Raw genomic sequence first — 15,346 nt, 5'->3', positions numbered from 1 at the left:
ATAAAATAATCGGGAAAAGTTTTTAGCTTTAAAAAGATTCTGTTGATAAACTTCCGCTGCTAAAATCAATTAAATATATATCACGGGATTTCTGTCCCGCGGCTCCTGAAACGGGTCAAACCGGGTCGGGGGTCGTGACACACCAACAGATAGAGGTTAGGATAGGTGAGGTCAGGGGTTTAATCCCCATGGTGTGCAATGTTAAGCCATTAAAAAAAAATCAAAATCGGAAAATACCTTCCTTTTTATTAATTGTATAGCCGTTGGAAGGAAAATAGGTTTTGGCCACCACAAACGAAACAAGGCCGCATAAACCCTTGCAATTTGTGGGTGTGATATCTCCGTCCGGCCGCCACTGAAGAACAACTCCTCTTTCACCAGCGAGAAAATGAAAGAAGAAGAAGAGATGGTGACACCAGGAGAAGTATTAGGAAAAGGAACTGAAGTCAAAGCAGGAAAGGGTGCCTACTTATCACCTCACAACAACACCGTCTACGCCGCCCTCACCGGCCGCCGCTCCGTTGCTCCTCCCTCACCTGAATCGCCAGACCAGGTACATGTTGCTTATTTCGAATACGAATATTTCTTTGCCCTAATGCTAAAATTCATGCGATTAATTTAATATTCTGATGATGAATTGAACAAGTATAGGGATAGCTGTCACTCCAACTTGTCAAGTAGTAGTAATAGGTTGGACCTCAAAACTCTAGGGTTTATTCTTGTTTTTAAGCAGATGTATGTTTATGTTAGCAAACATCAACAACATTTTTTGTTTATATACTTAAATTTGTTAGCAAGCACTTCTATTTACATTTGATTAAGGGATGAGCTCGGTACTCGGTACGGTACGCTATTTGAAGGTAGAAATCAGTAAAATACAGGTATCGAACCGAACCGAACCGAACCGAACCGAAGCACCAATCCCAAAAACGCCAAAATGTGGGTACCAAAATTTGATCCTTACGGTACCATTCCGGTATTTTTCGGTATCAATACCGAAATGCTCAACCCCAGCTTAAGCTCGTTTGTTTATGTTGGTTAATATATTCATTTAATATTTAACAGGCGCGTTACAATTTAGTCTAGTTTTAATCATAGTTATCAAAAGCAAGCCTAGGAGATTTTTCTGTACTCCCAAGGTTTAGAGCGCTGATAAATGCTAATTAATACCCCTTTTTTTAATTTGTAAATTCCTCATTATCTGCAGCATTTATATGGATATTGGCAACCAATTATATCACTAAAATATCAGCCTTTAAAAAAAAATATCACTAAAATATCAAGATCACTGTTCATATTATTTACATCCAAGTTCAAATTTTGCAGTATTTATAGTTTTTTGTTCTCTAATTTAATTTCTGCATTCTGCAATATTTTTTGTTCTCTGATTTTATTCTGCAATGTATTTATTTATTTCTTTATGAACTTTTTGTTTACAAGTCTATGAACATTTTGGTATTTGAGACAATTTGGGTACTCTATGTTGAAGATTATGGTATCAGATATTTTGGTACTTGAAGAAAGCGTTATTTTCATTACATAATATATTTATTTTTTTTCTTGAAGTGCGCTTTTATTTTCTCAGGCCCACGCTTTTTTTGCGCCTTTCGCCTAGGCCCTATTCGGAGCCTTAGCGCCTTGAGTGCGCTTCGCGCATTTTATAACTATGGTTTTAATAACTTCTTAGGTCCAACACATTGTTGCTCACATTTACTTTTTTATTTGTTTTAGCTTGGTAGAACATTTATGTTCATGAACCGTTCGTTTATACTGTTAATGGGCGAACACGAACACATTCATATTCTCAAACCTACCAGTTTCCAATCTTAAGATTGATTTGATTGCTATGAAATTTGGATGAATTGAAGAAGTAAAGTGAAATCTGTGAAGTATAATTTTTTAAATTAACGGTAGTGTTGATCTTGTGAAGTGGTAATAAGTTTGACATCAAAAGTCTAGGGCTTATTAATCTTGTTGTTAAGATTGATATTTTTGCTAGTGATTTAGAGATGAAGTTCATTGTTACATGTTCGTAAGCAGTTCAAAAGTGTATATTTATGGAAAACATGAAAGTACATGTTTAAAGCTCATGATTGTTAGCATAATGGCCGGCCATGTTGACAATGAAAAGTACCTAAATAGCCATTTAACTGAGAAATATGGCTGTTTGGAAAGCATGAAATATGTAAACTGAGCGATTTTAGATGTCAAAACGAATAAGAGAGTGGCAAGTGAAATAAAAATATGTTTTTAGACGGAAAGACAAGTCGTATAAGTCTAAATATATCTCTTTTATAATGAAGGTAGTTGTGTAAATGGTGCTCTGTGGTGTTTGCCTCATAAATTGACATAAAATACAAAATGTGAGGAATGCTGTTTGATAATCATTTATTTGGTCTGTCGAGCGCAAGACAGATGGTTTATTTTCATTAAGGTATAACACGACTGCTTAGAGCATTCTAGTTTTAGAACTTTGAGGATTTAAGATTTGGAGTCACATGTTGTTACTCATAATTAATTTTCTACTATATATTTATTATGTTAATGTCTTAAAAATATTCTGCATTTCTTGTTTTCCCACTGGCATAATGCTATTAACATGTTTCTCTTTCCTTTTCTTGTTAGTTTTTAATAATTTACAATCATACATATTTATCTGTAGAGACCAACTGTGGAAGTGATTGGACACAAAGCCCATGGTCCTGTTCCCGAGCCAGGTTGTGTTGTGATAGCCCGAGTAAGTATCACTCACTATATATTGGTGTTGCTTCCTTCATCTTTTATTATTGTTACTTATAATCAAAATATGATCTGTTATTTCCACTACGGCACATATGCTTAAAAATGAAGAAGCATGCTCATTTTCGAAGACTTAAGCATGTTCCTACAGTTTTCTGAAATCTTTAAACCCGATGCGGTTTGCCCATAAATACCTAAAGTAACGGGAATCATTAAATAAATCATGTGCACATAATGCTCGGGCAATTCAGTCATTTTGCATCTAAACGAAATTAATTGAAAAAGGAAATCTTTATCTTCTTCCTCAAACCTTCACCAAAAAACCATTTGCAACTATTGACAGTCAAATATTTATATGATCTGGGGTTATGTAAAATATAAAAGTGAAATCCGTGTAGGTGTTTGATATTTATTACATTGGGCACTGGATAAAATAAAATATTCATAACTAATCTCTTCATCTAATAATAGGTAACAAAGGTGATGGCTAGGATGGCTTCGGCAGATATTATGTGTGTAGGTTCAAAATCTGTACGCGAAAAGTTCTCTGGTGTCATCAGGTAGTGACCATGTTATTTTCACTCTATTTGTTTAAGCATTGTGTGCAACTTTTTTTCTACAATTTAGTGGTGATTATAGATATCCCATAACAGCTCTCTAAATTCTAAATTTCGTAATGAACAGGCAACAAGATGTGAGAGCAACTGAGATCGACAAAGTAGACATGCATTCATCCTTCCGCCCTGGTGACATTGTCAAAGCTTCGGTCGTATCCTTTGTTTCTTCAAATATATATTTACATTATTCTGATACTATAAATCCATTGATGCTTATAACATCTTCCAATTTTGAATGGGTCGATTACTAGTCAATGGTGCAACTGTTTTATATACAATCTCCAAAGTCTATTTTTTTAATAGTACAACACTACAACCTCCCTCTTAAATAAATAGTTTATTCTTAGATTTTGATTTTTAATCGAACACGAATGGGCATCTGTATGTTTTAGTTAACAGAACATTCGTTGTTAAGATATCCCTAGGAGATGCACGCGCATATTATCTTTCAACTGCACAAAATGAACTGGGTGTTGTATCAGCAGAAAGCATGGCAGGTAACAACATATCTTGATGTTTTAAGCTTACAATATAATTATTTAGTTCTGGCTGATTATTGGGTGGTATTATGGTCGATTGTTCATGACTTTATCTTGTAATGGCTGGATAATAGGAGTAGCTTTTTACAAAAGAAATTCATTTCAGGCAAATTTCGGCCAATTAAAACATACAAGATAAAGTCATTTGACTGTCTAGAAAGCACGAAATCCATTTCAGTCAAATGCCGATAGAGGTTACAGTTTCGGCCAATTTATGACTGAATATATTAAAGTTTTAGAAGGAGAATAACTTCGATGTAGAGGCTTTATTTAACCCATTAATGGATCCTAGCTGTTTCCACCACTAGAGTGTCAAATGGGTACATGTGTTTAAGAAAATGCTAATGGAAATGTATTCAAATTCATAAAACCTTCTAAACTTGTTCAATTTCAAAGACTAAATTATGGTGTTAATTTTTTTTATTTTATTTTTTTTTATAAAAGCCAACAGGGTAGCCCAAATCCGACAACATTTAAAAAAAATCTGCTAACCCGTATGTCTATCGGAACATGCCAACAAAATAGATATTTTCAGTCTTCATATAGAAATTGTTGACAAATGCTGCACCATGTTAAATTTTTATAAAACCATTTTTAATTTGGGTAGTTGTTTCTTTGACAAGTGAAGATATCCTTTGTAATTAACCAACTGTATTTGCTGGTGTGGTAGGTGGCACTATGGTTCCAGTTAGTTGGACAGAGATGCAATGCCCCTTGACCGGTCAAATTGAGCAAAGAAAAGTTGCTAAAGTTGGAGCTTGATTATCTGAATCTCAAGTTATGATTATATATGTTTCAAATTATAGTGGCGATTAGTTGATTAAAAATTGATATGGAACAATTCTTTAAAATTTTCAATTGATTTTCTGCCTTTTAAATTTTTATGATCGTATGTATTAAGAAGAAGATTGTGAAGTGGACCAACTCTGTATTAAAGTCTGTCACCCTTGATTTCTGACTCGGCACCAACTCATGTCTATATAGATTTTATGGCCCAAACAATACGGTTTTTTTTTAAAGGCGAACCACTATATATAGAGAGAGCCGGCTAGCAACTGGAAAAGATTACAAAACGAGTCTCAGAAAGCAAACAAAACAAAGCATTACAAGAGGTATACGACATGAAATCAACCCACTTATCCCACGAAATCGCCGGGAGCCTAGACCCATTGCACACCCATAAGAAAGTATCTTCCTTAATCAGGTCAATGGATTTTTGAGTGGTAACAAAAGGACCTCTCGAACACCTTCAACTACCTCGCATGCCATAATCTCCAAACCGTCGCCATAGCCACCATACACACCAATTTCTTTCATACAAAGACTTGCCACTATATACTCCTAGCCCAAATGCAGTTAGAAAAAAGAACATGCTCGTAGTCTTCATCAGATGATCCACATCAATCACAGAAGATGCTTCCAATGTTTATACCCCTAGCAATCAACTCTATCTTTATTAGAGCATTCACATCCAAGGCATCATATTCTTAGTGTGGTGTTTTTAAAATATAAAAAGTATAAAAAGTGGTTGTGAGTGGAGGAGAGAGAAAAAGTTACTGTTCATCTGTATATTTGGGGGGACACTGTTCACCCACTATAATTTTTTAATATATATTGAAAGTGGTTGTGAGTGAAGGAGAGAGAAAAATATAATGATAAAGGTATAAAAATATTATTTAATTGAAAAGGAGAGAGAAAAAGTATTTGTTTTTAGTAGAAATATATTGATATAGGAGTTGTTTTTTAGTGGAATGTATGTATAATTTTAAAGGGTTGGATGTGAATGCTCTTAGACAGTTTATAAATATTAGATGATATTTAATATTAACCATTGTATAGGGTATTGAATTGTAATATCAAACTCTATATACAGAGGTTATTATTGTATTCAGTATTCATTCAATTCAATAATACAAAATTACTTTGTTCTAACTTGGTATCACAGCCAGTTATTTTTTTTTACCAAACCCTAATTGCCGTCAGCCTTAACCCTACCTGCCGTTACCTTCTTCCTTCTCCCACCAGCTATCCATGGCCACCCTCCCTCTATTTACTACTCAAGAGAAAACTAACCACAACTCCCACAAGTTTGCCTTCACTCTTACCCATACTAACCATGTGTGACAACTCTCACAATTACAGGTACTGTACAATTAATTAATCTTAATTATGTGCTTAATGATTGTGCTTGATTTCAACTGACAACCTAAACTGCTTTATGATTTCTGCATCATACATACATATGCATCATATTTCATATTGTCACTCCGTATATTACACACAAACTTTAGTGACATACTTGATGCACAAAGCACAGTTAGCACACTAAACGGATAATTCAGAAATATGCTGACAATGCCAGCAATAGACAGACAGTGTCTGTAAGGCCCAGTATGGGCCAGGGACAGGATATTACACTAGTATGGAGTATAGGGAAATGAGGACCATAAAACTGCGTCACTAGGTGATAGATACAGTGCCGGGAAGTGCCTAAAACACACTTTAAATGCAGAATTCTGCACTCATTAATAAAATTCAGCATTTTAAAATACTAGTAAAGTGCAAAAATATGTCAGAATGGTCCTGTATACTTTCCTAAGTGTTGGGGATTAAAAGTGTTGCAAAAATATATATAAAAGTCACTTTAAGAAATAATTAAACACTTTAACGGAACGGTACCCAACCGGATAACCGGACATTACCCGGAACACTAAATTTTTGCCAAACACATTGTTTCACTATTTCTTGGCTTGTCGTGATCCCCGAACACCCTAACACCCACTAAAAATCAAAGTAATTAACATATATAAGAGTATGCTTAAATTCTAACTAGTAGTTACTTGTTAGTTGGAAAATCTTTAACTTAACCCCCCCCCAAGCCGAAATCGGTCCCAAGTGGACCCACACAATCATCCACCATGCCTCATATAATCTTGTGTAGATTTAATCCTATTTGTTTAATGGATTGTTACTTGTGTAAGTGACCAAAACATATGAACATGTCTTTATAAGCATGGCCTCAAGATCACATACCATACTTCACAAAGTTCACTCTCACCTCACTCTCCTCTCTCCCTTTCTCGGCTCACTACCACCGCCAACATCACCACCATTCCACCACCATCATCTTCCATCTTCAAGTCCCATTCAAGCTTAAAGGTTGATACAAGAAGGCTTGCTACTTGTGGAACTTCAAAGGAGCCTTGTCTCTTGCTTCATCATCATCTTTTCTCATCATTTTCTTCACTAGATTCTACCCTAGCCTTGTGCTAATAGTAAGTTACTTGTACACCCTTGTTCATCTTGCTTTTGTGATAAAAAAATTGTAGTGTAATGAATATGTTAAAATCACTAAAGAAACAAGAACACTAAAAGATGAACATGAAGCTTTACATGAAATCTTACATTAAAAGTTTACTTGAAGATGATAAATGCTACTAGTTTGATGAGTATGTTGTTAGTTTTATGATGATTCTTGCTTGTGTGATGTTAATCACCATAAGATCTTGTTAAATGATGTTTAGGAACATGGTTTAACAAGAATAGAAAGTGGTAATGTAATACATAAATAACCACCTTCTAGTTTGATCATGAACTTGAATAAAAATAATTTTCTTAAAATATAAATGAACAAGTTGATGGATGATCATGTTAATCCAAGTTTTACAAAAGGTTTTTGTAAACGAACCAAGTTCAAGAAACAATCTCTAAAAGTATATGACTTTTATATACTCTTACATAATTTTTGTAAGTAAAATAAGTGTAAAAAGCTTTTATTTACAAGAAGAGTTCAAGAGTTAAATTTTTGTAAAAATTACTTACAAGTTGTAAACACTAAATTATTTTAAGAGAATGATTTTTAAAGAAATAAATACGTTTCGGAAGGTAACTAGGTCTACTAAAAGTCTTACCAAGTTACTACGCGTTTTCGAGATATATCAAGTTCATGACTAGTGTGAAACGCATATATTTTGCTCTTGGTAATGTAAAAATGATTCAAGGATTGTTGTTGATTGATTTTGAAAAGAAAATGATATGCTTAATAGCATGGACACCTCCGTTTTTAGGGGAAACTCTGGCGAAATTTTCTAAAAATCTCAAGACTTAGAAAATATTTTTCTAGCAAGTGCTTACGAATATATTTTTAACCTTGTTTTCAAAATAAACTTCGCCATCATTTTTATTACAAAAATACTAAGTGCCGGAGGTTGATTTTCGTAAGTAAAATTTGATATATATATTTAGAATATATATTTCATACTAAAACTCTCGTGTGATTATTTGTTTATTTTGAGAACTAGTTATATTACTTTTAGGATAAAATAATATAACTTATGTATACTATGAAATTACGACTCCAAAATAATACCAAAACTCTCGCGAAATAAATATTTAAGTTACGCGATTATTATTGCAATACGAAATGCTAAAACGTAACTTATGTAATATTTAGGAAAAATACTCTTATACGTATGTTTTTGGTAAAATATTATTTTGGAAAATCTATGAAGTAAAATATAATATTTTTGGGAAAAATATGTATATTTTGAAGACAAATTGGATTTAAATAATCCCAACTCACTGTTATTGGCCAATAATAATCCCAACTCATTTAACCACCAATAATAATCCGAACTATTCACTTTTGTTTATAAAATACTCCCAGTTAAAAAAACACTAACTAGGTTAAAAATTGCTGATGTGGCTTGCCACGTCACCTGCCACATCAGCTGCCACGTAATCAAAATATGCCACGTAGACTGCCACATCAGCTGCCACGTCGTCAAAATATGCCACGTAGACTGCCACATTAGCTGCCACGTCATCAAAATATGCCACGTGGCAAGCCACATCAGCAATTTTTTAACCTAGTTAGTGTTTTTTTAACTGGGAGTATTTTACAAACAAAAGTGAATAGTTCGGATTATTATTGGTGATTAAATGAGTTGGGATTATTATTGGCAAATAAGAGTGAGTTGGGATTATTTAAATCCAATTTGCCTATTTTGAATTAAGACGTTTTAGACAAGTAATTTAAATATATTTTCTAAGTGGGACTTAAAATATATTTTTCGAAATTACAAGTGTACATGTATAAACACCCCCATCCTTGGGAAGGAAATACGCGTATAAAATACTTGAGAAATTCGGATACAAAATAGTTGCCTAACTATTTTTCCTAAAAAAAAAGTTAAGTTAAAATAATTATTATTATTTTAACAAGTGTAAAATCAAAGTAACGCAACTCCAAAACACTAAACCCTAAGCCAAGGCACGGCCCGCTCGTCTAATAGACATTAGTACGTGTAGGTCGCCAGGTAGCTGATCGCGTTTGAGATTGACGTTACAGGATACACACTTCAGTGAGTTCATGTCCCCCTTTTCTCTTTATTGTTTTCAGTTTTATACTTCAGGGGTGAAATACATGCGACAATTATTACAACATTTATTTACATGGTATGGTTAGCGTAGGGAGGGTTTTTACTACTAGATCATGTGAGGGGTGGGTACAACACTTAAGGCCATTAATCCTCGTTGTTAGGACCGAGGGAAACAAGAGTGATAGATCTATTTGGGTGTAGCGAGCCCACACCCGTGAGGCCGGGGCGGCCCATAGAGGTGATTGTGTCTTACCGCCGAAGCCCGATAACAAATTTGCTAGGTTTGAGTTTTCCTGCACCTTCTCACACATACCAGTGGCTTTGCAACCCATTGGTGATCTCTTTTTCCTTATTGCTACATACCAGGGACATTTATTCATACATGAAAGGTTTATACATACTCACTTTTACATGAACTCGCTCAACTTTTGTTGATTTTTCAAACTGCATGTATTTCAGGAAATTAGTGGATCTGGAAAAGTGTGCAATCGTGTCAAGCTGCGTAGGGAATAATGATGCCATCCAGGTTTAGGAGGTGTGACCCTTGCCTGGACGGGTTACAAGTCTTAAACCGTGCTTTTATTAAAATCTTTTGTTGTGCCATGTGAACACGTTTCTAACTATGTCATGGTTGTATTTTGTTTTATGTGTCGACAATTTAAACAATGATGTTGTGGTAACTTTTAAAATTTAATGAATGGATGATCATCATGTGTTTTAATTTCATATAGCATTGTTATGATTGTGTTATGGTATTAAGAAGTCACAACTTGGTATCAGAGCCTCGATCATAGCGAACTAGGATTCTTTCTCGAGTCTAGACTATGATCACTAGGGCTCTCACGAAATATTTTTACATTGCATACAATAAACGTCCAGATCCAGGGCACAAAACATTTTTACAAATAAAAAGGCACAAATACACTCTTTCAAAAATTCATGGTTCAGTCTTAGAGACTGAGGGAGTTCAGCCTTAGAGGCTGGGGAGGTTCAGTCTTAGAGGCTGAGGGAGGTTCAGTCTTAGAGACTGAAGGGTTCAATCTTAGAGATTGGGGAGGTTTAGTCGTAGAGACTGGGAGGTTGGTCTTAGAGACCAGGGAGATAGTCTGAGAGACTAGGAAGTTCAGTCTGAGAGGCTGGGAGGGTAGTCTAGGGAGACTAGGAGGATTACTTGTTTGCTTTATTGTGACTTACATGTTTATTTGATTTTATGTTGATATATGTGCATATGTGTGGTTGTGTTAAAGACACCATGGTTTCTTCTTCCGACACAGGAGTATCAGACACAGCGGATCCCATGGCAGTTGTGTCAGACGATGAGATGCCATCCGAGGGAGACGTTTACACATCAGACACCACGAGCACGTACGACGATGATTTTCAGCCGTTCGCTCTGCCAGACATCGGAGTTGAGATTCAGCCTGCTGATGGCATTCCTGCTGGGGATCTACCTCTTGCGGTGATCCCTGCTCCCGTTCCGCTTGCTGCTTTCCCCGTGGTGGATGTGCCACTCGATGTCGTATCTGATGACGACATTGATCTGTTCGAGGAGGGTCCCCCTGAGGACGACTATGAGGGCGGGGCCCCGATCGATGTTGATGCTATCCTTCCTGTTGCTGAGGCCCCTGTAGAGGAGGCTCCTCTTGGGTCACCTGTCCCAGACTCGTTGGAGTCTGTGGCATCTGCGTCCCTGCATGACCAGGGTGTGTAACATCGCTCTCCTGACGCTGACCCCGACGTAGCGATGTCAGCTGCACCTGGTCCATTACACGAGTTTGAGTTTGACCACGAGATCGATGACGATTTCGATCCAGTTTTTCCTCCTGACTTCGATCCTGATCATGAGATCGAGTTTATTCATTTGGACCAGCCCTTAGAGGCGCCAGTGGCTCCTATTGATCCGTTGTTTGACATTCCTGCCGATTTTGATATGGATCTTGTTGACCCTGAGCCTGTCATGGCCCCAGAGCCTGTTGTTGCTCCTGATCCTGCACCAGAGCACGACCCTGTTCTTGATAATGCACCAGCTCTTGCACCACCCATTGTTGATCTTCCCATTGTTGCACCACCATTGGTGGATGATCCTGTTGTTGATGCATCGTTACCTGATCCCGTGCCGGCATTGGTTGACCGTGCAACTTTCTCCGCTCACATAGATCCTCGTTATGCTGACACCCGTAACGGGTGGATCGAGGATGATGATTACCCACCGTTTGTGCTACCTGTCACTCCTCCCGTAGCACCTGTTTCCGCACCCACTGAGTTCCCATTGTTCCACCCACACACCACTAACGTCCATCGCACTGATCTTCCCATCACATTCCTCCAGGACATACCACCACCTCGTCCTGGAGAGGGTTCATCGAGGCAGCCGCCTATTTTTATTCCACCCATACTGTCATCATCTTTTCCGTTTCTGTCACAGTTTCCTCATGCTGCACCACCTGTTACACCTACGGGCGAGCCGTTTTTGTGGACTATGCCCCATGTTATGCCATTATCTGACCCGTACCACCCATTTCATGTGGGGTACTCTACATAGGATATACTTGCGTCGGTGCAGCTACAGCAGGACGCACTGAGCCATCGTATTCAGGAGTTGGAGAGAGCTCCACGCCCGCCTTGTCACTGTTAGACCCCCTTTGCAGCACCACACACTCCCCGTCCGCTTTCCCCCGATTCAGATGTTCGTTTCTTGACATCTGAGCAGCAGATTGCATATTTGCTGAGCGTCTGTCGTGCCTTAGAGGGGACTGGATGCTCATGCGTCGCTTGCTTTTCTCTCATTTTCCTCCTCCTCCTCCGCCATCAGCATAGACATTTTTGGTTTGATGCAGGTAGATCATTTTGGTGAGAAAGACGCGATTGAGCCAGCATACGAAGACTTTTGAGAGATCACAATTTTTGTATATGATATGTTTAGTTTGACTTGTATTTTGAGAGTGATGTGACCCTATGATTACATTTGGATGTATGATGTACTATTAAACATGTAAAACAATATTGTGGTCGTGATTAATGAAAAGCTCAATGGCAACGTTCTCACTACATGCATTGTTAAATTATATGTTTTGATTTTATAACATGAGATGTTATGTGCTTGATGGATGTTACTATATATGCATATTTATTATACTTACTATGACCTGACCAACATGATCATCTTTTAGAAGATGCCTCCAAGACGCGACCCGCGCATGCCCACTACTGAGGCGGAACTCCAAGGGATAATCGCCGCGGCTATAGCCCAGTATGCGGCCTCCCATGCAGAAACAAGCGGAAATATCTCAAACAACAACGGCAATAACAATCCACCTATTGGTAATGTTAAGTCGTTTGGGATATATTACAATACATTTGGATATTTCTAGCACGTTCGCTAATACCATTTGTAAATCCTAACGTATGTGCAGGGTGCACCTACAAGCAATTCCTCGACTGTAAGCCCGTGAATTTCGAAGGCACTGGAGGTGTTGTTGCGTTTGTCAGATGGGCTGAAAAGACAGACTCTGTCCTAAGGATGAGCAAGTGTGCTCCTGAGCAACAAGTGACCTACATCTCAGGGCTGTTTCTGGATGGTGCCCTATCGTGGTGGAATCTGCAAGTGCAAACTTTAGGAGAAGCTGCAGCTTATGCGTTATCATGGAATGAGCTGAAGGAGCTCATGAGGAGGAAGTATTGTTCGCGTGCTGAAATACAGAAGCTAGAAACTGAGTTCTGGCACCTGATAATGGAGGGTCCTAAGATTGCAGAATATGTTCAAAGGTTTCACGATTTGTCCCATGTGGTGCCATATATGGTCACGCCCGAGTTTAAACGTGTTGAGCGCTTCATCTGGGGATTGGCACCCCAGATCATGAGTATGGTTACCACGTCCAAGCCTACAACTGTCACACCCTGGCTTTGCGGAAGCGTGGTTAATTTGGTGTGACTTCTTAATACCATAGCTTAATCATAACAAGCTATATGAATTAAAAATATGCAAGATCATCCATTAAAAATAAAAATATCGGAACATTGTCTTAACGGGTTAACACCCAACAACCATAAACTTGTCTAAACATTACAAATTCAAACAGAAACATGAATTCAAGGACTGTGACTTGTCCAGGTAAGAGTCACATTCCCCGAACCCTGGATGACCTTGGTGCCTAATGCAGCGGAAAACAAGCCATACCGCGCCAGATCGTTAGTTTCCTGAAATACATGTAAGTTGAAAAATCAACAATAATGTTGAGCGAGTTCATGCGATAGTGAGTAAATAAACCTTTATCTTTATCAAAAACCTGGTATGTAGCAAATAAGGAAAAAGAGATCACCAATGGTTTGCAAGGCCATTGATATGTGTGAAATGCAAGTAGGAAGGCTCAAACCTAGCAAATTTATGCGTCGGGAACAAAGTCATCCCAAGGTCCGTTATGCTGGACCTGGGACTGGGCTCGCTACACCCAAATAGATCTACCGCTCCTGCCCCTCGGTCCTACCCTGAGGATTAATGACCTCAAGTTTCCGCCTACCCATTCACATGATCTAGAAAGTAACCCTCCTTACGCTAATCATACCGTGTAATAAGTAATCATAATCATTGTAACATGTATTTCACCCCCGCAGTTTAGAAAACTGAAAACAGTTAAGAGAAAAGGGGGACATGAACTCACAGTCAGTGCGTCGCTAAATCAAGCACTCCAAATGTCCGAAAGCTGTGCAACGACCTACATGTGCTAATTCTATTAGACGGATGGCCGTGCTTTAGCTTTATAGTTTAATTTTCGGGAAACAGTTAGACAACCGTTCCTTGTATATATTTGGTAGTTAATCTCCTTCCCAAGGATGGGGGATTTAATACATGCGCGCTTATAATATTAAGTCTTACTTAATATATTTTTACTTCTCATTCCAAAATATAAATATCTTTCTCAAAAATATTATATTTTCTCTACACATAATATTTTCCAAAAATAATACGTTGACAACATACTCGTTTATGAATATTTCCGTATTAAGCGTAAGTTACGTTTTGGCGAGTAAGTGGTAATAGTAATTACCGTTGTAACTTATATGTTTGTCGTGTAAGTGTTTGCATTATTTTGGGTTCGTCAAAGTTTGTAAATATTATTTTTACTCTAAAAATAATATTTATATATTTTCACAAAATAATCATAAACAGTGTGGTAAAATATATTTATCGAATAAATATTTATCACGTTTAGTTTTTGTGAAAATCCCACCTCCGATTATTTAATAAATAAAGTCTTGGCGAAATGTATTCTGAAAACATTTCAAAATAGTTTAACACTTGCAAATAATTCTAAGTGTTAGATTTTAGAAAAATTTCGCCAGAGTTTCCCCTGTAACTGGAGGTGGCCACGCTTTCAAGCGTATCATTTTCTTTTACAAAATCATTCCAACACTTCTTTAAATCAACCAACCAATTTCCGATACTTCAAACTAGTTTCAACACATCAAACTTGTAGACTAGTATGTAAAATCGCATTATTACATGAACTTGTAGTTTTTCCGAAAGTCATAGTGTAGATCACCTTATATTTAGTGGATCTATGTATAAAATAGTTTAGTCTTGTAAAAACCCCGTTTTTAGAACAAATCATCCTTTACAACTTCCCGACAACTTTTATAAAAATTGTTACTTTGTCGGATCTTTCGTTTCACAAGTGTTTATACACTTGTAGTTTGTAAAAATCATATTTGTTAACATGTCACCCAACTTTTATAAAACATGATTTTCTCGACACTTGGTTCTACGAATATACCACTTGTACATACGTAGATCGGCTCGTTTTAGATACTATTTTACAAGTCAAAATACTTTTACACAAGTTCATGTTTCTCGTGTGGTGGAGTTTCACCTTTTAACCCTCGTACCGACAGAAACAAGCTTATGTCAAGATCTATGATCTTAACAAAGTCGGGTTAAACGATGATAAGAGCCACCACCTCGTAGATCGGGCCTCAACAATCAACATATTCAAATACTACAACTTTTACACATGTTATGAGCTTTTAACCAACAATATTCGAGTTTAGTAGACTTAATAGATTCAAAACGCAT

At 37.1% G+C, this 15,346-nt stretch overlaps 1 protein-coding gene across 1 annotated transcript; it reads left to right on the top strand.

Annotated features, from left to right (window-relative positions):
- Positions 1–211: 211 nt before the first annotated feature.
- On the top strand, positions 212–4,850 carry LOC110912589 (exosome complex component CSL4). The gene is made up of 6 exons (XM_022157358.2): positions 212–553; positions 2,663–2,737; positions 3,211–3,299; positions 3,424–3,508; positions 3,772–3,853; positions 4,566–4,850. The coding sequence occupies exons 1-6, from the start codon at positions 389–391 to the stop codon at positions 4,655–4,657; spliced, it is 588 nt and encodes a 195-aa protein (XP_022013050.1). The 5' UTR covers positions 212–388; the 3' UTR covers positions 4,658–4,850.
- The last annotated feature ends 10,496 nt before the right edge of the window (positions 4,851–15,346 follow it).

This window comes from Helianthus annuus, chromosome 15, assembly GCF_002127325.2.
Source record: "Helianthus annuus cultivar XRQ/B chromosome 15, HanXRQr2.0-SUNRISE, whole genome shotgun sequence".
Classification (NCBI taxonomy): Eukaryota; Viridiplantae; Streptophyta; class Magnoliopsida; order Asterales; family Asteraceae; genus Helianthus; species Helianthus annuus.
This window is presented reverse-complemented; position numbering and strand designations above follow the sequence as displayed.